Raw genomic sequence first — 23,454 nt, forward strand, 5'->3', positions numbered from 1 at the left:
GAATACTTGCTGTTGATTCCTTTTGCTAGGTAGCTTATTGTTGTTGGCTGCATTTCTCCTCATCCCGGGATTTCCAACAGAATACATCTTTCCGGTAAACATTCCTCGACCCGCGTTCCTTCGACCCGCGACGCAATATAACGGCATGTTCTCTATGGCTGGAACGTTGTGCGCTAACTGGCTGCGACGGAATCTGGCTGTGCGTGGCGTTTTCATGCGATGGTCAGACTGACATTCCCGCTACCTATGTACCAGTATTCCTGTTTTCTTCTTCTTTTTCGATGGGCTGCGTGACAACGATGCAACGAGCTGAGGCCGATCTGCGGCAGGGATCGCTGTGTGCTTGCGTACATGGCTGGGGAGACGGAAGAGACAACAGCTCTGGCCGCGTGTTCGTTCGCTGGTCTGTCTCCATCGACCTGGCTGGCTCGGCTGGCGCAGCTTGACTTCGTCTCTAACTTTGCTTATTTATTTGAGCTTGACAGGCTGGATGGGGGTGGGCGGCTGGATCATTTCCTCCGGCTGTTGAGCGTTGGCTGTCGAGATCTCTGGTTCTTCAACTGTTCCCGACCAGGCAAGTTGATCCAGCAGATAGATGGCCCGTTGAGCGTTGCGAGCCAATGCCGAGGGTTCAGGTTGTCTCGTTCAGGCATCTCCTGGCGTGAGGTCAGGTTTATCGCAGACGTCCAGGGTACCGTGCGGCTCATGAACATGGTGGCGGGCGCTCTACCTGCACAGGGCGCGTCTGCCACCCAAAAAAAGCATCACCACTCAGTGCAACCCCTTACGCAAGCCAAGGATGTCCTCGTCAGTCCACTTGCCATCCAGTGCCCCACTTTTGACAAGGCCCTTCTCTCATGATTACCTAACCAGTCGGTACTGAATCAATCGCCAGACGATTTTATCCCTGTCCCTTCGAGCCATCTCGTCCTGCAGTTCGGCGAGCTTGTTGATGATTGGGTGTCTGCTCTCAGCCCGGTCTGTCTTGGCGCAGACCGCCGACTCCCCCAACGTCGCGCTCCCGGATTCATCATGGGCCTTGTAGAATCGCATGGTCCTCGATCGGGTTCCCGAAGCCATGATCATAGTATGTCGTGGTCTCATTAGCCTAGATCGGTACTAGTACACATCCTACACCCCCGAAGCCGCGCTTTCATGATGCCAAAACACCAACCAATGCGATACCCAAGCGCTCCCCAGCCGAACAAAAATAAATGCCATCCAAACCCGTCGCCTTCATGTCAATGAACCACCATATCGGGAGGTATGGGCGTGTCCCGCCTGCTCCCGGTTTCAGGGTTGATGAGGTCCGCCGACCCCAGTCGGTCGCTCTGGGACACGAGGCGCCTGGGCACTGTCGGCGTCGTCAGGTCAATCTCCATATCCCCCGGTGTTAGCCCCCGATCGCTGCACGAGACGCTGCTGCTGTCCGACATCTCGACGTCGCCAGCCTCTTCGAACGTCTCGACGCTGGGCGTCGGAAGGTCGCCGCAGGTCTGCACTTCCACCACCGGCGGCGCTGTGGGCCTCTTCCGAGCAGGCTCTGACATTTGTGCCGCCGCTTCGGCCGCCCGCAACGCCGCCACCGCCCCGCCCAGATTCTCTTCGTCCTCCTCCTGGTTTCCAATGGTCCAGACCCAGCGGCGCTTCTTTTCCTTGCGCTTCCGCTTCCTGATCCCGCCCGACGGGCTGACCGGTGGTGAGTTGGCTGCCAGCCCGGCCATCCGTCGCCGCATCTCCTCGAACGGCCCCGGGGTCATGCCGCCGTCGCGCGTTTCGTCGCTCGTGAAAGCCATGGCAAGGTCCAGGACCGTGTTTGGCTCTTGCGTCGGCGCCGGTGACGCCGGCGACACGTCGTCGGTGAGCAAGTCGATGTGGGATTTGGTATAAGTCTCGGTGATGATGGTCTGCTCGATCGGGCTGTTGTAGGCCACGCGGCGGGCTGCCTTTTCTTGCAAGCGCAGGGACTGGCGCCGTGGCGAAATGGGCGTTTTGGCACTCGGGGGAGGAAGAGGCGAGTTGCGGAGGATACTGTGGAGTGAGCGAGGGTGTGTGTATGGCAGCTTTGATCCCGCTAGCGAAAGGTTGGTCCGCCTCCGTATAGAACGCGGCTCTGGGGGCGTGATGAACCCAATCGCTGTCAACGGGGTCTTGGTGTCGATGGGAGAGAACCCAAACATCTGAGGGCCGTTCGAGTCTACGGGACCGGCTGACAGCGGCGGGGTCGCCGTCATGGTGCTCGGGAATACCACCTCCATGGCAACACCGGGAGACATGGGATGGGCGGTCAAGGGTGTCTCGGGGTATGAGACGGCGCAGGGTGTTTGTATGCGTAGCTGGGGAGGAGCCTTCGATCCTTTTTGCAAGTGCGGAGGTTGCTGTTGCAAAGTGTTGATGGCAGTTAGCGGCTCGGACGTCGACCGCTCAATGGCGGTGGCATAGACATTGGAGAGGGTGTTGAAAGCGGTCGGGTCCTTGGGGTCGACGACAGACAGGGACTTGTTGATGCTCGTGTGAGGCGCCGGCGATGTTTTGATGGACAAAGACAACTTGGGCCTCCTCGAGGCAGTGCCGGTCTGGGTAGTCATGCTGACCACGTGATGTATCCCTCAAGCAAGACGGATGTGAGGCGATGAAGCGGCTCAGTCTTGACAGCCAGCAGATCGATCGTGCAGGGGTCAAGCGACGACTGGCTTGGCCTCCCAGGAAACTGGAATCGCCGGGATGAGACTGCCGGTTCGAGAAGAAGAAGAAAAAGAGGGGGAAACCGTACTTAGAGAGGGGATGTTGGGAAGAAGGAGACGGGCGGCGGCTATATAGAACGGGAAGCAGTGCAACACGGAAGAGTCGTGAGGTTGTGAGGGGTTAAACCACAATGGCGGGCGTCGGGAGTTGAGATTGAGAGGTCAAGAGAAGCGCCGCGGCGCAGACATATATGCAATGCAGTGTGACTAGGGAAGACATAATAGACGCGATTGATGGAAGGAATGCGTCGCACGCAGGACGACACCCCCTCGTCTCAGACAGCTCCAGTCCTGGTTGGCTATTTTAGGTAGCACGATGTGATGGGGAAGAGGCGCAAGCGCCGGGCTCAGATGGGATCCCGGTCGACCCGAGTCGCATCCCTGCAATAGGCCAATGAAGACGGCGGGGACTTCGGCTCGTTTGCCCCAAGCGGCGTCTATTCGTTGGACGGCTTTGGGATGCCAACATTTTGTCGTTGTCGTTGTCGATGTCATGTAAGTAGGCTCGTAGCCAGAACCCAGGAAGTGGTCCGCCGCCATATTCAAAGCCCAGGCAGAAAGACGGTGAAGATAGAGAAGGCTCAGCTGCACGCGGCATCTTCAATTGGTGACTGCAATGCTCATTTGGGTTGACACGCTGCGAAGGACGACAACCCTGGTCGAAAGGCGGCTATTCAGACGCGGCTACCGTCCTTCGTAGACCGTCCAGTGGTGTTGCTGCCCGCTCATGGTGTAGGTTTTCCACAAGCCACCCAAGATGGCCGTCGCAGACTTCCAGGAAACCCACACCCATGAATCCCAAAGTTGTCTTGGCAGTTCTCGCGACAATCCGGACCGGTAAGTTGTTGAGGAGACCACGGCGACTCAGGCGAGGGAGACAGGACGACGTCAATGTGTGTTTGAGTAAGAGGGGCAGACCGCACAAGGAAGAGAGAGAGAGGGCTGAGCAGTTTGTCGGAAGGGAGCGAACTTTCTTTCTAGCCTCCGCCTGTGTATCCGCAGAAAAAAAAAGTGCATGGAGAGGGAACGTTTCCACCCAGTGAACCTAAATTTACCAAACCGTATACGATGTGCTGTTTTCAGTGCTGGGCATAACACTCATCCTGTATTTTCTACTGTGTTTCCTTCTTTTTTCCCCCTTTCATATTGTGTATCTGTACCTGTGCGACCTCAAAAGGGACCGCCTTGGCCACGTACTACCTTTAGGTAGTGAACCTAAACCCAAAACAAGATCTTGCTCATCCCCCTTCGCTGTGGCCCGTGCAATTAGACGACCGCGACCGGGATTGCGACAACCTGATGGTGCTGTGCCACGATGTATATTGTGTGGCGGACAACGGCAATGAGTGGGCTGAAGGATCGTTCCTTCTCTCATAACGAAGAAGCCTTGGTTGCCAAGTCCCAGGCAGAGATCAAACCGGGGTGGGAGACATTTCGGCCCTAGCGGTGTCTGATAGATTACTCAGCATCCAAACTAGGCACGCTTCTCGCATTGGTTCCATATCTTTTCCCACCCGAGCGGGACCGACCGGCACCGGCTGGCAGCATTGGCCCCCCCAGAAAATACAACCTCACCCGCCGGCGGCCCTCCTTCATCTTCGACGCCGCCGGGCTGGCCGAGCTCTATACCTTGTTGCAAACATTCCCAGAAAAAGCCAAGATTTTGGTTGATCCCTCGCATCTTCACCACACCTTCCTCGGGAACCCGTCTTATCCGACGACTCGGCCGACTCGCCCATATCGCAGCATAGTATACTTGTGTACAGGTACTCAACGTCAATGCGATAAGCCCGCATCGCTCTCTTCATTGGATCGGCCCTCTCGACCAGACCAGACCTGGAGAGATCTGTATGGACCAAATACACCAAAGCCCGCCGGCGACTTACATGAATGCCCGCAGGCTTTGCCGAAGAGTACATCTGGGGAGGACGACGGCCTCTCTCATGAACTTGCGCATTCGATGAGAAAAGAGAGTAATTTATTTGGTCATAAAAGGGATCGAGGCCCAGGACTACCGGTGCTGCCCATAACACCAAGAACAAGCGGCCACTCCCGGCTCCCTCAAAATAATTTTTTCAATTCAGTCCTATCACCCTGATACATAATACACGATGGGTGCGTTGGTGCCACCCCGCTGTACCATGCTTCTGCATCGGTTCATCTCGATCTGTCAAGAGGTTTAACTAACACGAACTCACCTTTCCTTAGGCTCCACCATTCAGAGTACGTTCCCACTCACGGTCAAAGAATGGAGAGAGACACAGGAAGCCGGGGACGGTCTTGCCCGACTCTTGTCACTTCGTGAATCCGAAGCCAGATTGAAGTCGAACGCCTGGATTACCCTGGCCACCCCATCCCAGATCGAGGAGCAATGGGCTCATGCAGAGTCCCTTCGTTCATCCGGTGCCTCTCTGCCACTCTTCGGCGTCCCCTTCGCGGCCAAAGACAACATCGACGTCGCCAGCTTCCCCACAACAGCCGCCTGCCCCAGCTTCGCAACTGGTCCTGTGGACAAGGATGCCGCCGTCATCGCCCGCCTTAAGACTGCTGGCGCCATCGTACTCGGCAAGACCAATCTCGATCAGTTCGCCACCGGACTCGTGGGGACTAGATCTCCGTATGGTCCTGTGAGCAATTCTTTTGACCCTGCGAGGGTCAGTGGTGGTTCGAGTTCCGGGAGCTCCGTCGTCGTTGCTAGGGGTGTCGTGCCCTTCTCTCTGGGTACCGACACCGCTGGCAGCGGTCGCGTACCTGCTGGGTTGAACAACCTGGTTGGCTTAAAGCCAACGAGAGGAGCTCTGAGCACAACCAGAGTGCTGCCGGCCTGCCGCAGTCTTGACTGTGTCTCCATCTTCACACTTACAGTTGACGACGCCGAGACAGTCTTGGCCGCGGCCGAGGGTTTTGACCCGGAAGACTCATTCTCGAGAGCTCGTCCGGACACGCCTAGTACAGTTAAGGGCCATCGCATGGCTGTTTGTGACAACCCCCCGTGGTTCGGCAAGACGGAACAAGCTGCAGCCTATGCAAAGGCCCTGGAGAAAGCAGCGACCCTTGGGTGGACCCTTGAGCCAGTGGACTTCTCTCCGCTATTCCAGCTCGCCAGCCTGCTATATGAGGGCCCTTGGGTGGCTGAGCGTTACGCGGCCATCAAGGATTTCATCGAGGCACGCGAGAGCGAGATGGACCCCACGGTGCGAGAAATCATCCTCAAGGCCAAGGGGTTCAACGCAGCCGATCTCTTTGCGTCCGAGTACCTCCGCCAGGACCTTACCCGTCAGATCCAAGACAGGTTCGGTGACTTTGATGCCATCCTCGTCCCCACCGCTCCCACCTTTCCTACCATCGAGGACCTCGCCCGGGAACCTATCAAGGAGAACGCTTACCTCGGCACCTACACCAACTTTGTCAACTTTATGGACTGGACCGCCCTCTCGATTCCTGCTGGTTTCAGGTCGGATGGACTGCCGTTCGGCATCACGTTGATCTCGTCAACATGGGATGAGCCAAAGTTGCTCTCCATGGCCCGAGAATGGCTATCCACGGGTCCTCGGTTGCTAGGCGCAACCAGGATCGAGAGACTCGAAGCACGAAGCTCTGACGCTATCGCCGCGGGCGAGCCAAAGACGACTCGTCTTGTGGTGGTAGGTGCTCATCTGACGGGGTTCCCTTTGAACAAAGACCTGACGTCCCGTGGAGCAACACTAGAGATAGCCACGACAACCTCCCCAAACTACCGGTTTTATTCTCTCAACACCGGTGGCACAGTGAAGAAGCCGGGCTTGAAGCGCGTCCCGAGCGGCGGTAGCGCTATCCAGGTCGAAGTTTGGAGCCTGCCTACGACGCAGCTGGGCAGCTTCTTGAAGACAGTACCCTCACCCCTCGGCATTGGTTCTGTTGAGCTTGCGGACGGAAGCTGGGCCCTTGGTTTCATCTGCGAGCCCTACGGCCTAGACGGTGCCACCGACATCACCTCGTTCGGCGGCTGGCGCGCCTTTGTCAAATCTCTCATCCCTGATGTCCCTCCTGTTGGTACCACTTCGAAGGTCAGCGGCATCAGGTCTGTTCTCATTGCCAACCGCGGAGAAATCGCCGTTCGTATCATCAGGACATTGCATTCTTTGGGCTTGAAAGCCATCACGATTCACTCTTCTGCCGATGCTCGCTCGCCCCACGTCCGCAATGCCGACGTTTCACTTCCTCTCGAAGGCACATCCGTCTCGGAAACCTATCTCAACGGCGTGCAGATCATCGCTCTCGCGAAGAAAGCCGGTGCAGACGCCATAATCCCGGGCTATGGTTTCTTGGCCGAAAATGCCGATTTCGCCTCCGCAGTCGAGGCAGAGGGCCTGATCTGGGTCGGCCCGACCGCGGAGCAAATGAGACAACTCGGGTTGAAGCACCTCGCCCGCGACGTGGCCATTAGAGCAGGGGTCCCTGTTGTACCGGGCAGCAAGCATCTACTCAAGAGCGCTGAGGAGGCCCTCGACGAGGCCGAGCGCATCCAGTATCCTGTGATGCTGAAAAGCACTGCTGGGGGTGGTGGGATTGGTCTCAAGCGCTGCGACGATGCTGCGTCTCTCGTCGAGGCATTCGAGAGTGTCCAGAGATTGGCACAGGCAAATTTTGGTGACGCCGGTGTCTTTGTGGAACATTTCATCGAGCATGCCCGTCACATCGAGGTCCAAATCATCGGCGACGGGTGCGGCAGGGTCACGTCGGCCGGCGAGCGGGACTGCTCGTTGCAAAGACGGAACCAAAAGGTCATCGAGGAGAGCCCGGCCATATTCGTGCCGCCAGATGTTCGAAGGAGGATGCGCAAAGCTGCTATCGACCTTGGCTCTGCTGTCAAATACCGTAATGTCGGCACCATCGAGTTCATCTACGACGTCGACACTTCCGAGTTCTTCTTCCTCGAGGTCAATACCCGGCTGCAAGTTGAACACCCAGTCACGGAGTCCGTGACCGGTCTGGACTTGGTTGAGTGCATGATCCGTGTGGCGTCCGGCAACAGCAGGCATATCTTCGTCGACAAGCCGGACGGCTTCGAGGTGAAGGGAAGCTCCATTGAGGTGCGTGTCTACGCCGAGAGCCCGCTTCAGAACTTCCGTCCATCCCCTGGCCGTCTTTTGGACGTCTCTTTCCCAGAAGGCGTCCGTGTCGATACCTGGGTTGAGGCCGGTATGGAAATGTCATCCTCCTACGATCCGCTTGTGGCTAAGATCATTGCCACCGGCGAGGATCGGACGGCAGCGATTGCGAAGCTGGCCGATGCCTTACAGAAAACGGTCATCACGGGCGTCGAGACGAACCTGGAATACGCCCGTCACATAGTCGCGTCCGAGATGTTCAGATCCGGTACATTTATTACCACATCGCTCAACAGCTTTGCCTTTGATTCGTCCATCGTTGAAGTTGTTGACCCTGGCACCCTCACTGCTGTTCAAGACTTTCCGGGCCGCAAGGGGCTTTGGCACGTCGGCGTGCCACCATCTGGGCCCTTCGATGACTACTCATTCAGACTCGCCAACAGACTGGTCGGCAACGACTCTCGTGCCGCCGGGCTTGAGTGCACCATTCACGGGCCAAGCCTCCTCTTCCACTACGATGCTGTTGTTGCCGTGACGGGCGCCTTCGCCGAGGTCAAGATCGACAACAAGCCCGCTCAGCCAAACACGCCCTTGACGATTCAGAGAGGACAAAAGATTTCGATCGGTGCGGCGACTTCTGGGTACCGGAGCTACCTCGCCGTTCGTGGCGGCATCGACGTCCCGGAGATCTTTAACTCCCGCTCCACCTTTGCGCTGGGCAAAGTCGGTGGCCACAACGGACGAAACCTGAGATCCGGTGATCTCCTGCCGGTAGGGAGTATGGTCTCTACTGCACCCTCCGCTGATTCCGGGCCCGCCATCCCCCTCCCGTCCGACCCGGCCAATGCACACTGGTCCATCGGCGTCGTTCCCGGGCAGCACTCGGCACCTGAGCATTTCACAGAGGAGGGCTTTAGCACGCTTTTCGTCGACGAATGGACCGTCCACTACAACAGCAACCGTATCGGCATCCGTCTCGACGGCCCCAAGCCACAGTGGGCCCGGGAAACCGGCGGCGAAGCAGGCCTGCACCCGTCAAACATCCACGATAGCCCCTACTCCGTCGGCAGCGTCAGCTTCACCGGCGACGAGGCCGTCATCCTCACCTGTGATGGTCCCAGTCTCGGCGGGTTCGTCGTCTTCTGCGTCGTGGCCTCGGCCGAAATGTGGAAACTCGGTCAACTCCGCCCAGGCGACAAGGTGAAGCTCCAGCCCATCACCGTCGACGATGCGCTCTTCCTCGAGTCCGCCCTCGAGAAATCAATCGCTGAGCTCACACCCTTGGCGGTGGATGTGGCCCCCCTGGCCAACAGCCCGACCACACCAGACTCGAACCCGTTCCTCGGCGACATTGGCAGCGCCGGCCGCCGTATTAGCGTCCGCCAGGCCGGCGACAACGCCATGCTCCTCGAATTCGGTACCGAGGACGTCTTCTCCCTCCGTCAGAGTTTCCAGATCTTCTCCTTCATCGCCCGCCACAAGACACACCCCATCCCGGACGTCCTCGAGCTCTCCCCCGGCGTCCGCACCCTACATGTGCAGTACACGCCCAAGACGCCACCCGCGACCGTCCTCTCCGCCCTCCGTGCGCACGAGACCTCTCTCGGCGAGGCAATCCCCTCGTCCATCTCCTCCCGCACGATCCACCTCCCTCTCGCCTTCGACGACTCCGTCTCCCGCGCCGCCGTGGCTCGTTACGTCGCCACCATCCGTGCCACGGCCCCTTGGCTCCCGAGCAACGTCGACTTCCTCCAGCGCCTTAACGCCCTCGACTCCCCCGCTGACGTCGAGCGCATCTTCCTCGACGCGACCTTCCTTGTCCTCGGCCTTGGCGACGTCTTCCTCGGCTCCCCCTGCGCTGTGCCCCTGGACCCGCGCCACCGCCTGTTCGGGACGAAGTACAACCCATCGCGCTCCTTCACACCGCGCGGCGCGGTTGGCATCGGCGGACAGTACATGTGCATCTACGGCATGGACTCGCCCGGCGGGTACCAGCTGGTGGGGCGCACAGTACCCATCTGGGACGACGTCACCGCCTCGGCCGTCGCGTCGCGGGGCGAATCCAAACCGTGGCTGTTCCGCCTCTTTGACAGGATCTCCTTCTACCCCGTCTCCGAAATGGACCTCGACGCCGCCATCGACCAGGGTCGGATGACGGATCTCGTCAAGATCGAGGAGGGCAGCCTCGACCTCGAGGCGTACGAGGCCTGGCTGGCGGCCAACAAGGCAGACATCGACGCCACCCGCGGCCTCCGCGCGGGGGCGATCCGCAGCGCGCCCTTCATGGAGGAGCTCCTCCAGCCGTACAACCCACCCGAGGCCGAGCGGCGCGGCGGCGCCTTTGGCGAGGCGGAGGACAGCACGCCGGGCGAGCGGATCAAGGCGCAGATGCCGGGCCGGTGCTGGAAGTGCGAGGTCAAGGCCGGGGACGAGGTCGACGTCGGCGATGCGTTGGTGTGGATCGAGTCGAACAAGATGGAGATCAAAATTGGGAGTCCCATCAAGGGGAAGGTTGTCAAGATGCTGGTTGTGGAGGGTGACATTGTTGGGCCATACGATGATTTGCTCATTGTCGAGACGCAGTGAGGACGGGGCGAGTGTCGTTGTCGTGTTTCCGTCAATCTTGTTCCCTCCTGGTCCATTCTTTTATTCTTCCTTTCTGCCTTCCACGCAAATCACGATCAAAAAGAATACGGAGCGGCTCTTCTATCATCGACGGACGCCATCTATACTAGAGTCGCTTCACATCGTATGTATTTGTGGTGTTGGCGAGGTCCCGCGCCAGCGTGGTTGAACAAAATCAAAAATATGAACTTGAATAACCAAAAGCTCCGTCCCTCTATTCTCTAACAGCGGTGAACGGGCATCCCAGAAACGAAGCCAAGGCTCGAAAAAACAACCCGCAAACTAGACATCAAATCGCGGAACAAATCCCACTGACTCATATTTTCCCAACCAGCCGGAGCGGCACTGTACAATTTCCCTGCCAACGTAACGTCATGACCGCACCCCAAGCATCCCCCCCAAAAGCCCTCTCACCGTCATATCTTCACTTCAGCAGCGGCTCTTACGGCGCCCAGCCCGCTGACGTCCGACTCGAGCATCCTCAGCGCCTCCCTTGCGAACGGCGCAGCCTGCGCGCGCACCCTTAGGCTCCACAGGTACTCCTCGACGCGGTCGGCGTAGTACATGGCTTCGGCGTCGTCGTTGGAGGTGGCCCATAAGAGGCCGGCGAATGAGCCGATGCCGGCGAGCTGGGCCGAGGCGGCGAAGCCCCAGAAGGACTGGATATGCTCCATCTGCAGATTGGCGATGATGTTCGAGGCGGCAGCGAGGCGGGCGCGGGCGCCCGTGCGGATGGCGACGCGCAGCTCGGGCGGTGCGTTGGAGGAGATATTGCGGACCAGGGAGCGGTGGAGGGCCAGGTCTATGGAGATATAGGCGAGGTGGAGGGAGCCTAGTAGTGTCGGAGGTGTTAGTCCTGCTGCGGATCATCGGATGTTGAAGATGGGGAGGGAGGGGGATGATCACCATTCGCTGAAAGCTTCTTGAGGCGCGTTTCTTGTAGCTGGAGGGCTTCTGGGAGTTTGGCGTACCATTCCCGTAGCATCATGACGATGGGCTTCGCGAGCTCGGCGACACCCACGGTGCCGATTTGATCGAGGGTGCCGCCGCGACGGGTCGCCTTGGCCGTGTAAAACGTGCCGAGCACATCGCTGAGAATGAGCGACAGCTCGATGTGCCGCAAGAAGAGCTCGCGACCGACGACGACCTCAGCGCTGCCCTCCGGATCGTGCTCCTCGTCGGCGGCATTCTCAGGGAAGTCCTCGATGCAGCACGGCCGAACGTCCCAGTCCTCATCGAGGCGGATGTGCGACGGCCGGCCGTGGACGAGCGCACCCCATTTGTCCTGCATGAAGAGCGCCCAGGCGAGGCGGCGGCGGAGGCCCTTTTCCCAGTCCGGGATGGCCCAGTCGCTACAGTCCACGTGGAGGCCAAGGCCCTGGGCCAGAGCCGTGAGCTGCGCCGTGAAGGTCCAGGTGTTGTTCCGGAAGCGCTGCTGAATGAGCAGACCGGCCTGGAGCGTTGAGATCTTGGGCCGCTTCATGTCGTCGCTCATGGTGCGGAGGGCAAGGGCCTCGAGAGCGGCCTGGTCGGGCTGCCATGAGGAGGTAGCCAGGGTGCGGTCGTAGAGGGACCAGTCAAGGGCCAGGAGGTAGACGGCGGCCAGGAGGGGCGGCGAGAACTCATGGTAGGAGCGGGCGTACTTTTCGAGGAAGACCTTTTTGTGGAGGACGGGGAAGCTAGGGTGGACGATGCGGAAGTAGAGGTTCACGAGGGTCGAGCCGAGGGGGTGGACGACCTTCTCTATGGCATCGAGATCGGCGATCCTTTGAGGCTCCGAGGAGGTTTCTCGATCGCGGTGGATCAGGAAGACGGTCGATTCGTCGAGGCGGCGGACGGACCTGATGGCCGGGTCATGCGGACGGTGTAGGTCCAGTAGGGAGGGTTCCCGGTAGTTGGTGTTGCCGACGTACTCTGAATGGGTCTTGAGGTGTAGACCGAGAGTGCCGTCAAGGAGAGAGGGCTGGTTGAAGGTGATAGCGTGCTCCGAGCCAGCGAGGGACGGTGACAGCGCCTCTAGCAGCTCGGGGGAGGGGTGTCTGTAGGCGAGGACAGGTCCGTTAGACCAGGTGGTTCACCGCATGAAGGAGATGAACCAATCAGAAGGGGACGTGTAGCTGGTTGAACGACGACAAGGCCGGCCGGACGGAACGAACAGGAATAGGGTAGGTAGCCAGCAAAGATGTGACATGAACCAATAGGAAGGGCGGGAGTGTTTGAAAGAGGAAGGATACAGCCAACTACAACAGTACACAGAAATAAGGTCGAACGTTGAGTATCGTTCCAAGGGCGAGACACAGGACGCGATAAGGAAAATGTCACGACACTTACGTTATCTCTTCTTGAGGGTCCAGCGGGACGGGAGCGGGTGGAGGACCTGCGGGCGCTGAGACGGAACCATTGGTAGCCGTGGACGGGCGGTGTTCCGGGGGATCGGTAGCCTTCCGTCGCTTGCGCGGGAGCGGCCCGCGAAGATACGTGCACGGCTGGCCGTGGAAAGAGCACATGACGCATTTGTCGCGGCCCTCCTCGCGGACACAGCGAGTCTTGCGCTGACGACATATGTCGCAGGGACGGCTCTGAGCGGACCCTGTAGAAGCTGCTGCAGCTGCTGCAGCTGCCGCTGCTGATGCTGCCGCTATTGATTGTCCCGCGGTCGCCGAGGGATGTGACTCAAATGAGGGGAGGTGCGCAGACGGCGAAGGCGCCGGCATAGCCTCTGGACCGGGGCCGGCTGAAGCGGAGGCGGGGGTACCGTAGGACGCCGGCGTGGTGTCGATATCCATGGAGGGCGGGCGGAGCCGGGCGGCCGCCGAGCTCAGCGCGGGGGTAGTGCGTGTGACGAGAGATAAGGGCGGGTGGACGGTTACGTGACGTTTTATCAGATTGGGTTGGTGAGTATGTGCGTGTGACTGTGAGAGGCTAGATAGGCCTTTGGGCGCGTGAACTGGAGATTAGGTATGGTTGTCACGTAACAGAAGTGACACAGCACGATATGATTGATGCGTTTGCGTATGTGCGAGTGTAGATGTAGGTGTAGGTGTAGTGCGAAGAACGAAATAAAAAGGACTGAATTCCCCGCCGATGATGGGTAAATTTTGAGGCTGCGGTTCGGATGAGGGACGGACAGGCAGGCTCTCTTTCCTATGCGTCAACGCTGCCTATCGTATCAAATGCCTGAGCGATGGAGGGGCTACGGCGGCCATGGGACTGATCAATCAAGACTCGAGCTGCTGATCTGAGCTGAGCTGCAAGCGGGTGTCATCGACAACGACCCTTGACAGTCCAGTCTGTCAGTCAGTCTGCCGGTACCCCGTACCTTGGGCCCGACCGAGTGGTTATCCCCAAATCCCAGCGGACGCCCAATCGATAGACGGGGTCACGCGAGCGAGCGAGCGAGTGCTGTACGGTCAAGCACTGAGACGGTCTCAATGTCATATGCCCAGGCGTATTCTGGCGGTTCAAGGGCTTGGGCTTGCTGGCAAAGGGCTGCTGTGTCGTCCGATTCGGCTGGGCTGGGCTGCGCGCTGCGTGCTGCTCACTGCTGTTATCGCAAACTGGGTGGGAATAATTTTCCATTGATCAGTCGCTCGTTGGCTGTAAAAACGCCCGGTTTTCTGTGCCGGAGATATCAAAGTGAAAATTGGGGAGAAAGCGGAAAAGGACTAGTCGGATATGAAAAGTAGCCTCCCGTACCGTTGCGCCTGGGAACGGTAAAAAGTACATTGCAGAACTTGGCAGCTCTTTCTTACTTAGGTACCTATCTACCTTACCTAGGTAGGTACTTACAGTCAAACCCCCACCCCTTCCTCCGCCCCCAATGAACGGTACCTACCCCTGCCTGCGGCGCTGCCGGCTACACGGACTGGTCGGGCTGCTGACAGCTCCCGGGCCCTCAACTCCAAAAGAAAGGGGTACGTACCGTCCTTCTCTAAGGGAAGGTCAGGTCAGCTCCAGCTTGCAACGTCAACCGAAAGAGGCCGAACGGTTAAGCTCATTCTCTACCACAACCGAATCCTGACAACGACGACGAACGGCCACCTTCAACAACCACGAAGCCTTGCCTGTCCAACCGCCTCATCGTTCTCTTTGACCCCCTTTCACCAGAAAATGACATCGCAATAACTTACAATGGCCAAGGCCCCAAATCATGGAGCCCTCCGAGACGACTCCCACCACCCGGACGCTTCTCCCGGTCCAAGCGAAGAGGACAGAAGTCTCCTTGCCGATGATCCCCTCACCAACGATGGGCCGCACAGCGGCAATGTTGTCCCCGGTGGCGACGGCGGCGAGTACTTCGTGACGAAGCATGCGACATCCCTCCGCTCGCCAGGAACGCCGCGGACCCCGAACCGCGTCCGCTTCAACCCCATCCCCTCCATCGTCGAACCGCCGCCGCCGCGCCCCTCCATGACTGCGAGAAACGGCTCCGCCCGCCAGAGCCGCGACAGCTTCGACATCGACGACGAGCTCTTCCAGCACGCCCCCGGCCCCGATGATCACGACGACCACCACCGCCTGCCCCTGCTGACCGACATCGAGGCCCCCTCCATCGCTCTCGCCAACAGTCCCTGGGGAGCCGACGCCGAGGATGTACACGAGTGGGCCGAGCAGGAGCGCGCGCGTCCCAAGTCGGGTCTGCGAATGGCTTTCATGAATATGGCCAACTCTATCATTGGTGCCGGCATCATCGGCCAGCCATACGCGTTCAAGCAGGCCGGACTGCTGGCCGGCACCATCCTGCTCGTTGTCCTCACCGTCGTCGTCGACTGGACCATTTGTCTCATCGTCATCAACAGCAAGCTGTCCGGGAGCAACAGCTTCCAGGGCACTGTTGAGCACTGCTTTGGCAGGACGGGACTCATCGCCATCTCGGTCGCGCAATGGGCGTTTGCCTTTGGCGGCATGGTCGCATTCGGTATCATCGTTGGCGACTCAATACCCCACGTCTTTTTGGCCATTTGGCCCGATTTGAGGGAGATGCCAGTATTTGGCCTCTTGGCGAATCGCCAGGTCGTCATTGTCATTTTTGTCCTGGGCATCAGTTACCCGCTGACCTTATACCGGGATATTGCAAAGGTGGGTGATCCAGAGTACAGGGAGAGACAAAAGGCGCATGACCCGAAGGCTAACGAGACCTATACAGCTAGCGAAAGCAAGCACATTGGCCCTCATTAGCATGGGAGTCATTGTGACGACGGTCGTGGTTCAGGGAGCCCTGACTCCCAAGTCCGAACGCGGATCTTTCTCGCCTGCTCTTCTAACTGTGAACACCGGCATATTGGAAGCCATTGGCGTGATTTCATTCGGTACGTAGCACCTAACCGCCCCAACAAACAACAAATCATCTGACATCCCTCTAGCGTTCGTCTGCCATCACAACTCTCTCCTGATCTACGGCTCTCTCAGAACGCCCACGATAGACCGCTTCTCCCGCGTCACGCACTACTCTACAGGCATCTCCATGGTCGCCTGCCTTCTGATGGCACTGGCAGGATTCCTGACTTTCGGCGACAAGACACTCGGCAACGTCCTCAACAACTTCCCCTCGGACAACGTCATGGTTACCTTGGCCCGCCTGTGCTTCGGGCTCAACATGCTGACTACCCTACCTCTCGAGGGCTTCGTTTGCCGAGAGGTCATGTTCAACTACTTCTTCCCTGGCGAGCCATTCAACATGAACCTCCACCTCATATTCAGCTCCGCTCTCGTCGTTTCTGCCATGGTCATGAGTCTTCTCACTTGCGACGTCGGCATCGTCTTCGAGCTTGTCGGCGCCACGTCCGCGTGCGCGATGGCCTACATCCTCCCACCACTGTGTTACATCAAGCTGACGACTCGATCGTGGAAGACGTACGTCGCAGCCGCCATCGTTGTTTTTGGTAGCTTGGTTATGGTAATTAGTCTGATACAAGCGGTTGGTAAAATAATCAGAAGTAGGTCTCTTCCACTACGGGTATTTCGAACCCGTGGCATTTCTGTACTAACTTTTCTGCGCAGACGATGGCGGACCGGCGCAATGCATGTAAAAGCATCTTGTTTTGTACCAATAAAGGGAGTTTTTTGTTCCGACTGGTTCCAAAAGGGGAGGGGGTACGAGGAGGGAATTTCCGGCCTTCCATCTCGGGCCGTGGCTGTATTGTATAGAAGCCGAAGGTCCCATGCACAATAGCGGGAGAGTGACCCAGGGGCACGTGTAGTGTTGGACACGATCTGTATCATTATAGAACCCCGACAGAGATTCGGGGGAAGGCTTAGAAGTGGCGCCCATGACAGTATCCATGTCTTTGAACTACCAGCCTCTTTTGTGAGACATCGTCGGCTCTGTCCACGTTGAGTATGCAAGCCGAGCGGGACCATACCTTCGACACCATGCTTGCGGCACATCTTTGCATGGTGGCCAAGCCAAGGTGCGTTCAAGATATTGCTCAGAGTCTATCTAGCAAACAATAGGGCGGGAACGGGAGGCTTAAACATGGAGACACCAGATATAGACCGGCCCACAGGGTCAAGTCATGGGAAGCATTGGAAAGAGATCGTGTTTAGCCGTAGAAGAATCAGACGCTTTTGTTTACCATTACAAGATGTAACTATATCTACAATGGCCTTATTGTAGGGGGCCGTCTGTGTCGGTCCCCTGGGGGTATTATGCGCACGCAAGACAAACCAACTTCCCATCTAGGGTTCGCTTCAATCAAAAACAAATGCAACTTAGTGTAACCCCAGCAAGGCAGCCACACACAGGGAAGCGGCAGCAACCGCCTTCACCCTCGTGAGGGCAGCAGACGATGCCGCACCCGACTGGGATACTGGCGAGGTCTCCGCAGCGGCAGCCTCGCCAGTGGCAGTTTCGTGACCGCCCAACCCGAGTGCGGGCCCGGATGTCGGCTCGGCGTCCCCCTGGCCGGGGTTATTAACCGCCGGTGGGGTGGCCGTAGAGTCAATGCTTGTCGTGGTCGTAACTGGCGGTGGGTCGACTCTCTTCGCAAATCCTACCGAGGGCAGTCAGCATCCAGCAAGGTACGACGACGTGCTCCAACTGTAACTCACCTATGCGTTTCTGGTCCTTATCGAAAACGGCATAAACGTTCTTGAGAAAGACGTCTCCCAAGAGCCAAGCGCCAGCCACAACCTCGTGGCCACAGATGTTGCTTGTGCAGGTGCCGTCCTTGCCAGGGCCACCTCTCCAATCCTTGGCGGAAATGACATGGCTGACGTTGGAAAAGCTGAATGTTACGTCCTTGTCGCTATCGCACGGTACCTTGTACGATGTGCCCTCCTCATCCGCAGTAGATCCAGGGATGTTCTTGTGGAACAGAGCGACATCGTCCTTGGGCCCAAAGACGTAAGAGGTACCAGTGTCAATGTAAGCGAGCTTGCCCGCTGCGCCAGACTTGAGACCATCATATGCAATACCGTCCAGAGGAACTGCCCAGTCACCAAGGTCGTTCCCAACCCCAGTGTAGGTGATGTCGCCAGTATACTTGTCAGGGTTGCACACACCGAAACTGATCTCGCTCGTATTGGGTCCATCCGCAGCCCTGTTCAGGTACACGCAAAAGATGTTGGCAGGAAGCTGTGTCGAGTTCTTGACGACTTGCATGAAGTTTTCCGTCTCTCCGCCCGCCATGGAAAGTCCTAGAATGCCGTCAAAGGGGAAGTGATTAAAGTCCTCCGAGGTCTCGTTGGCGACACCAAACCCGAAGTCGAACTTCATACCCGCAAAAGACACGGTGTCGGTAATCTTTGCACCCTTGACGGCGCCAGATCCGTATGAGACGGAAAAGTCCTCGCCTTTGGGCCTGTACGTGCCGGAATCGGCTGGGCCGAACGAGCCGTGCTTCTCGCATGCTGAAGACTTGCAAGACGAACCCATTACCCAACTGGTACCGGCTCCGGTGTCCATGAGCATCCACAGGGGCTTCTCTTTGTCACCAAGTTTTACCTGAGCGAAGTAAGAGAAGTCGGTGCCATCCTGAGCTACGCTGGCAGCGTTCTTTAGAGTGGTATCAGCAGCCTTGATGATTCGGTACTGACTCTCTCTCTTCGACTTGGATGCGTTCTCACGGACGGCGGCAGATTGGAACCTCGCATACTTGCGGACAAGCCGTCGGACCTCGCGAGCGACTCTTTGGGGTTCGGAGCCTTCGATCTGCGGGTTATGTTATTAGCATACCATACCTCGATGGCTTTGGACAAGTAACCAGGCACTACTCTTCTCATTGCAATGTCTGAATCGAAATAGAAGCACTCGAACACTGATTTGAAGCAAGCTCACTTACCGAAGACTCTTCTACTACATCCGACCCGAGGGCATCTTGATCATTCAACTGCCTCCTTGTTGGCAACGTGCAGTCTCCGTTGGCCAGACAATCCGGGCTGGGCCAATAAAAGAAAGCATGAGTGTACGTGAAGAGGAGCGAAAGGTGGACCAAGATAGCCGAACGCATCGTATAATTAAACAGCGAGCACACGTGGCGTCAACCAGCGATGGAAACGGCGAGTGGTCGATGCAATGCTGATGAAAGTAGAACAGTCGGAGGGGGTGTGGGCACTTTCAACTCGATTCCAGGCGGGAGTGCTAGGTCAACCGAATGGGTGATAGATTCGGGTCCTGTGCCAAATAGACAATGCAATGCCAGGTTGACAGGCAATAGATCCCGAGTAATGGAAAATCGCTCGGAACAAATGCGGTTGGCGGTTTGTCGGCCTCGATAGGTTCAAACTCAGGCAAGCCGGCGGGTACCAGACGCCGCCGTGGTGTCGGACAGATTATGGTATTAAGAATTAGGTCGAGCACATTGAAGCGCCTAGCTGTAAGTTGGGCGGAAGGCCGTCAGGGGACGTAATGGTATACAAGGAGGAATGCGTAATCTTTGGGTGGAGCTTGGCGCGTGGCTTTGAAATGCTGTACGCGGGCCGGTCGAACCAAGGGCAAGACAATGTGATGGAGGAGCGGACAATCGAGGGCGCGCCACCAGCAACAACTGCCAGAGACACGATGCAAGACGATGAGACAAGGGTAAGGATAACCGAAGGAGCCAAGGGCGGAGGAGAGGAAGCGGGCGTGAAGGGCGGGTTCTCTCTCCTGTCTATATCTGTGTCATAGTACAAGACAAAAGGCGAAGCTGCGATTGAAAGGGCGAATGGGTCGCCAACTCGAGGAGAAGTAGATGAGTTGCGCCCTCGAGGAAACGGGGAGGAAGGGCGGAGGTAGGTGAAGTGAGCTGATGAGGGAGGCGAAGAGGCGAAGAGGGGATCGTGGGGAGTAGATATGGGGATTGCGAATCGGAGAGCGAAGAGCCCTGGACGACCTGCCAGTGCAGGCCCAGGCAAGCTAAGGCTCTAACGAGTAGCGACGACGATGGTCTGGTCCAGGGTCGAATTGGGAAATGTGGAGGAGCGCAAGTAAGCGGGCTTGTCATGGGTGGCCTGAAGGGGCACAGCTGCAGCCACCACGAATACAGCGAACGGTTGGTGAGACATGGCTGACTTCCGTTGCGTGGGATCAAGAGTCGAGAGCATCGGAAACGATTGGTACCTTGGGGGCACATTTGGCGGAGGGTGTACCTGCCAAAGACCCCCTGTGCATTCGGCCGCCGATGCCACCGGGAGGAATTACATGTACCTAAGTAGGTGTCCACTTAGACAAGTAGTGGAAACTACTGTACGTACTCCTTCCTTTCTGTTGCTGCTCAACTGGGATAGGCAACACAAAGATCTGCACACCTGTTTGCAATGCTAGCAGGGGAGGTCTTGCTGCGGCGGATCTCGCACAATTGGACGCCATTGGCTATGTGCTCCCCTCCTCTCCCTTCTGCTACACTACTTCTGCTACACTACTTCTGCCGCCGCCGTTGTTTTCTTCTCTCTGGTGTCGGCTTCTGTAATTCTGCTCCTTCTCTTCATGGGCTACTGAGGTGTGTTCGTTCTGTCAATGCCTTGAGCTGGGACCACTCGAGGCCACCCCTGGCACCAATGGCAGCTGCTAGACTCAAAATGTCAAACTTGTTCGTGGTGGGTTCGTCATGGCCCGTAGCGTCATGCAGGTCGCTCTATCCCAAGGGGAAAATGGAAGGAAGTATCTAGCGAGTGACAAAGGGAAGTGGCCGAAAAGCCATGAGACATGGCGTTTTTCTCGCCTGCGAGGAAACAAAGCAAAGTCTCTTCGTTGTACCTAAACTACTTACCTCAATAGTCGCACCGGCAATTCGCCCCCTTCCACATTCGGTTCTAGTAGGAAACGTGAGCTGGCGCTGCCTTGACCTGAGTAAGGTGATCAAGGGTGATCAGAGCTTGAGCCAGTCAGCCAGAGTGCTGGGTACCGTGTCAAGCCCCGACTTGAGCGCTACACTTCTGACACTGAATAGTGCTGTATGCCAGTACTCTGACCCATGCCACCCAGCTCCAAGCCCCTGGCATGCGGTTCACCACGTCTAAGTTGCTCCATTTCCTGGGCGGTTCGGTCACAGACCTCGGGTTATACCAAAAAATATCCCAAAGACTGGCAACTACAATCCCCAGTCTAACGGCCTTCCCAGTATGAGAAACATGTGCTGAATGATTCGTTGGAGAAATTGCATGTGTCCTAATCGACATCTGAGTTCAGCTTCGTGCGGTTGGCCGACGCCTACTGTACGGGTAGCTCTTTAATGCCCAACAAATTCAACGGGGACTCGTTAGAGCTTCTCCGGGGCAATTCAGGACGTGCTTTCGGTCAAATGGCTGGAGTAATGATGGTGAGTCCTCATATTAATATCTCAGCCAGTTGTCTTGGCTTTGAGGAGCGCATCGATGGTAACTACTAACCATTCATTTGAAAGACTCTGAAAGGCTTGCCATCTTGCTACAACAAAGATCTTCAGGAAGGGTTTTGGTTCAGACTGTGTCGGATAGTCTAGGCATAGCCAATGGGGTCATTGCTACCTTGAAAGTGCGGCCAGAGCGGATGGAGGCTGCTCTGGGCAAAACGATGCTAGCCACTGATGTTGCAGAGTGGTTGGTGAGGAGGGGATGTCCGTTCAGAGAGGCTCACCACATCTCCGGACGCGTCGTTGTACTATCTAAAAAGCTGGAAGTTTCGATGGACAAGCTGACCCTCGAGCAATTGCAAGCCATTGAGTCTTGGTTCACAGCAGACATTGCGGAGGCATTCGAATATGAAGCGAGTGTCGAGGCGAAAACGGCTAAAGGCGGCACCAGTCGATCAAGCGTGCTGGAGCAGATCCAGGTTATCAGGTCTATGTTGGATTAGGGGTTTGATAGCCTAGTGTGATGTGGCCGAAGCAAGGGAATGTAGGACGGACATCAAAAATGGCACGCTTCATTCTGTAGAAAACCAGCAATTCAAGAGTGACGCACTTGAATGAACTAAAGGTTTCTAAAATTGATATGTTATCGTTAGAGAAACGGGCGGAACCCCATTGCTTTTCCAGATACATGCGTCCCGAGGCATACGTCCCAGCCGTCTGTCTCATTTTCTCTCCGCTTCCCAAGAACCAGTTTCTCAGCTCAGTCTAGCCGCCGTTTGCATCGCTGCCGTTCACTCCAGCAAGCCACGTCCTCATCCTCGTGGTGAGATGTACCCTTCATCTGTTTTGGGCGGCGTGTTTGGGCTGGTCAAGTCGCCGTCGACGTTCAACATGCCCGTGGGATACGAACGGGACAACAGCTAGCAGCAGCCACTACGAAAAACACTTAACCCGCTTTAGCGCTCGCAAAACAGGGTGCACCTTGCAGACTCTCCACTTTCAAGATCCACTTGATTCTGCTTCGGGCTGTCTTCTCCAGCTTCTTACCAGGTTGGCCCCTTGCAGCCAGCATGGCCGCCAGCCCTTTTGAGTCTCGTCCAAACTGTGGTGGTTGGCTACTAACCATCACCCTACTCTCCTTCTTGTCTCGCTCTCTCCTGAGTTTTGTCGTCGCCGCAAGGCGTCCTTATGGACTCGCAAGCCCAACGATCAGCCGCAATGTATTTGCCGTTTCTTTTGTTTCCACTTCGACTCTGAATGGCCTGCCGAGGCCATTTCTTCGGCCGGGAACGTACATTGGTAGACGGACTCGAGCCCGGCAAAGCTTGACCCCATATCCACGTCAATCAAAACATCGGGCGAGCCGACGGGCGCCGATACTGGCTCGTGCTTCTCAAGTTAATTTCCAAGTTAGGCCCTGCGAAGAAGTGGCCTCTGCTTCTGTTGCTCTGAAGAGCCACCAAGATGAAGTGCGCCGCAATTGTGCCTTATCTCTGGTTGCCCTGGTCGTTTGGCCGGCCGGCCACGCTCGCTTTATTCACTCGTTTGCCCGCCGCCTCTTGATTCCTGCCCTGTCCTGCCGTTCCGGCCTCTTTTCTTTCCGCTTCCCACTTGCTGCATCTAGGGTCCCTGGCCGTCCCCATTGCGCAAAGGTCCGACATTACGCAGAGGGTCTGTATCCGGGGTTCAAAGAACGATCGACCACCCAAATGAGGCGTTGAGGAGTAGATACAAGCGGTAAATGCTCGGTTCACTGTGAAATCAAACCAACCAGGTCCAGTGTCCAATTTCGATCATTTGCCCCCCTGAGCTTCGCACTCGCTGCTAATTACCCAGCCCTGGTCCTTACACCCAAAGATTTTCCTCGTCAATCTTACAACTGACAGCCACCCACGGCGGCTAAGAACCCCATTCTCATCATACTGGGGAAATGACAGCCATGGAGCCTGGCTGTGCCAAATTGCCAACGCTCTCGTCTCAAAAACCATTCTGCCGCACCGGCTTCCTGAACCCCGACTACAGCGCTGCCCTGCCCTTGCTCCAGCCCAACTGGTTCCTTGTATATCGTCTTTGGAAGCCAACTTTATCTGTCACCGCCAGTTCAAGAGCAGATGCCGTCGGCATGACTGTTTGCAAACGGCCTACCTGTCGTCAAACCTACGCGTTTCCCATCGTAGATCATGACGGAAGCCACGCCCTCTATCTGATGCTACGATTCCAACAGCGCCTGCCCAAGCTACAGTC

The 23,454-nt window shown here is 57.2% G+C and overlaps 7 protein-coding genes across 7 annotated transcripts; 2 read left to right on the top strand and 5 right to left on the bottom strand.

The window, feature by feature from the left end:
* Positions 1-509: 509 nt before the first annotated feature.
* CH63R_10380 (uncharacterized protein) lies at positions 510-713 on the bottom strand (the record flags this gene model as incomplete). Its single annotated transcript, XM_018305354.1, has 1 exon — positions 510-713. The coding sequence occupies one exon, from the start codon at positions 711-713 to the stop codon at positions 510-512; it is 204 nt and encodes a 67-aa protein (XP_018154778.1).
* Positions 714-861: 148 nt separating this feature from the next.
* Positions 862-1,080, bottom strand: CH63R_10381 (uncharacterized protein; the record flags this gene model as incomplete). Its single annotated transcript, XM_018305355.1, has 1 exon — positions 862-1,080. The coding sequence occupies one exon, from the start codon at positions 1,078-1,080 to the stop codon at positions 862-864; it is 219 nt and encodes a 72-aa protein (XP_018154779.1).
* A 161-nt stretch (positions 1,081-1,241) lies between these two features.
* On the bottom strand, positions 1,242-2,588 carry CH63R_10382 (Glucan 4-alpha-glucosidase; the record flags this gene model as incomplete). The annotated part of the gene is made up of 1 exon (XM_018305356.1): positions 1,242-2,588. One exon carries the CDS (start codon positions 2,586-2,588, stop codon positions 1,242-1,244), a length of 1,347 nt encoding a protein of 448 aa, XP_018154780.1.
* Positions 2,589-4,855: 2,267 nt separating this feature from the next.
* Positions 4,856-10,420, top strand: CH63R_10383 (Urea carboxylase; the record flags this gene model as incomplete). The annotated part of the gene is made up of 2 exons (XM_018305357.1): positions 4,856-4,859; positions 4,953-10,420. The coding sequence occupies 2 exons, from the start codon at positions 4,856-4,858 to the stop codon at positions 10,418-10,420; spliced, it is 5,472 nt and encodes a 1,823-aa protein (XP_018154781.1).
* A 455-nt stretch (positions 10,421-10,875) lies between these two features.
* On the bottom strand, positions 10,876-13,245 carry CH63R_10384 (Fungal specific transcription factor domain-containing protein; the record flags this gene model as incomplete). Its single annotated transcript, XM_018305358.1, has 3 exons — positions 10,876-11,291; positions 11,366-12,498; positions 12,791-13,245. The coding sequence occupies 3 exons, from the start codon at positions 13,243-13,245 to the stop codon at positions 10,876-10,878; spliced, it is 2,004 nt and encodes a 667-aa protein (XP_018154782.1).
* Positions 13,246-14,590: 1,345 nt separating this feature from the next.
* CH63R_10385 (Transmembrane amino acid transporter) lies at positions 14,591-16,488 on the top strand (the record flags this gene model as incomplete). The annotated part of the gene is made up of 4 exons (XM_018305359.1): positions 14,591-15,538; positions 15,606-15,768; positions 15,823-16,395; positions 16,460-16,488. The coding sequence occupies 4 exons, from the start codon at positions 14,591-14,593 to the stop codon at positions 16,486-16,488; spliced, it is 1,713 nt and encodes a 570-aa protein (XP_018154783.1).
* Positions 16,489-17,170: 682 nt separating this feature from the next.
* Positions 17,171-18,909, bottom strand: CH63R_10386 (eukaryotic aspartyl protease; the record flags this gene model as incomplete). The annotated part of the gene is made up of 3 exons (XM_018305360.1): positions 17,171-17,451; positions 17,510-18,611; positions 18,742-18,909. The coding sequence occupies 3 exons, from the start codon at positions 18,907-18,909 to the stop codon at positions 17,171-17,173; spliced, it is 1,551 nt and encodes a 516-aa protein (XP_018154784.1).
* Between the last annotated feature and the right edge of the window lie 4,545 nt (positions 18,910-23,454).

This window comes from Colletotrichum higginsianum (assembly GCF_001672515.1).
Source record: "Colletotrichum higginsianum IMI 349063 chromosome 7 map unlocalized unitig_7, whole genome shotgun sequence".
NCBI lineage: Eukaryota > Fungi > Ascomycota > Sordariomycetes > Glomerellales > Glomerellaceae > Colletotrichum > Colletotrichum higginsianum.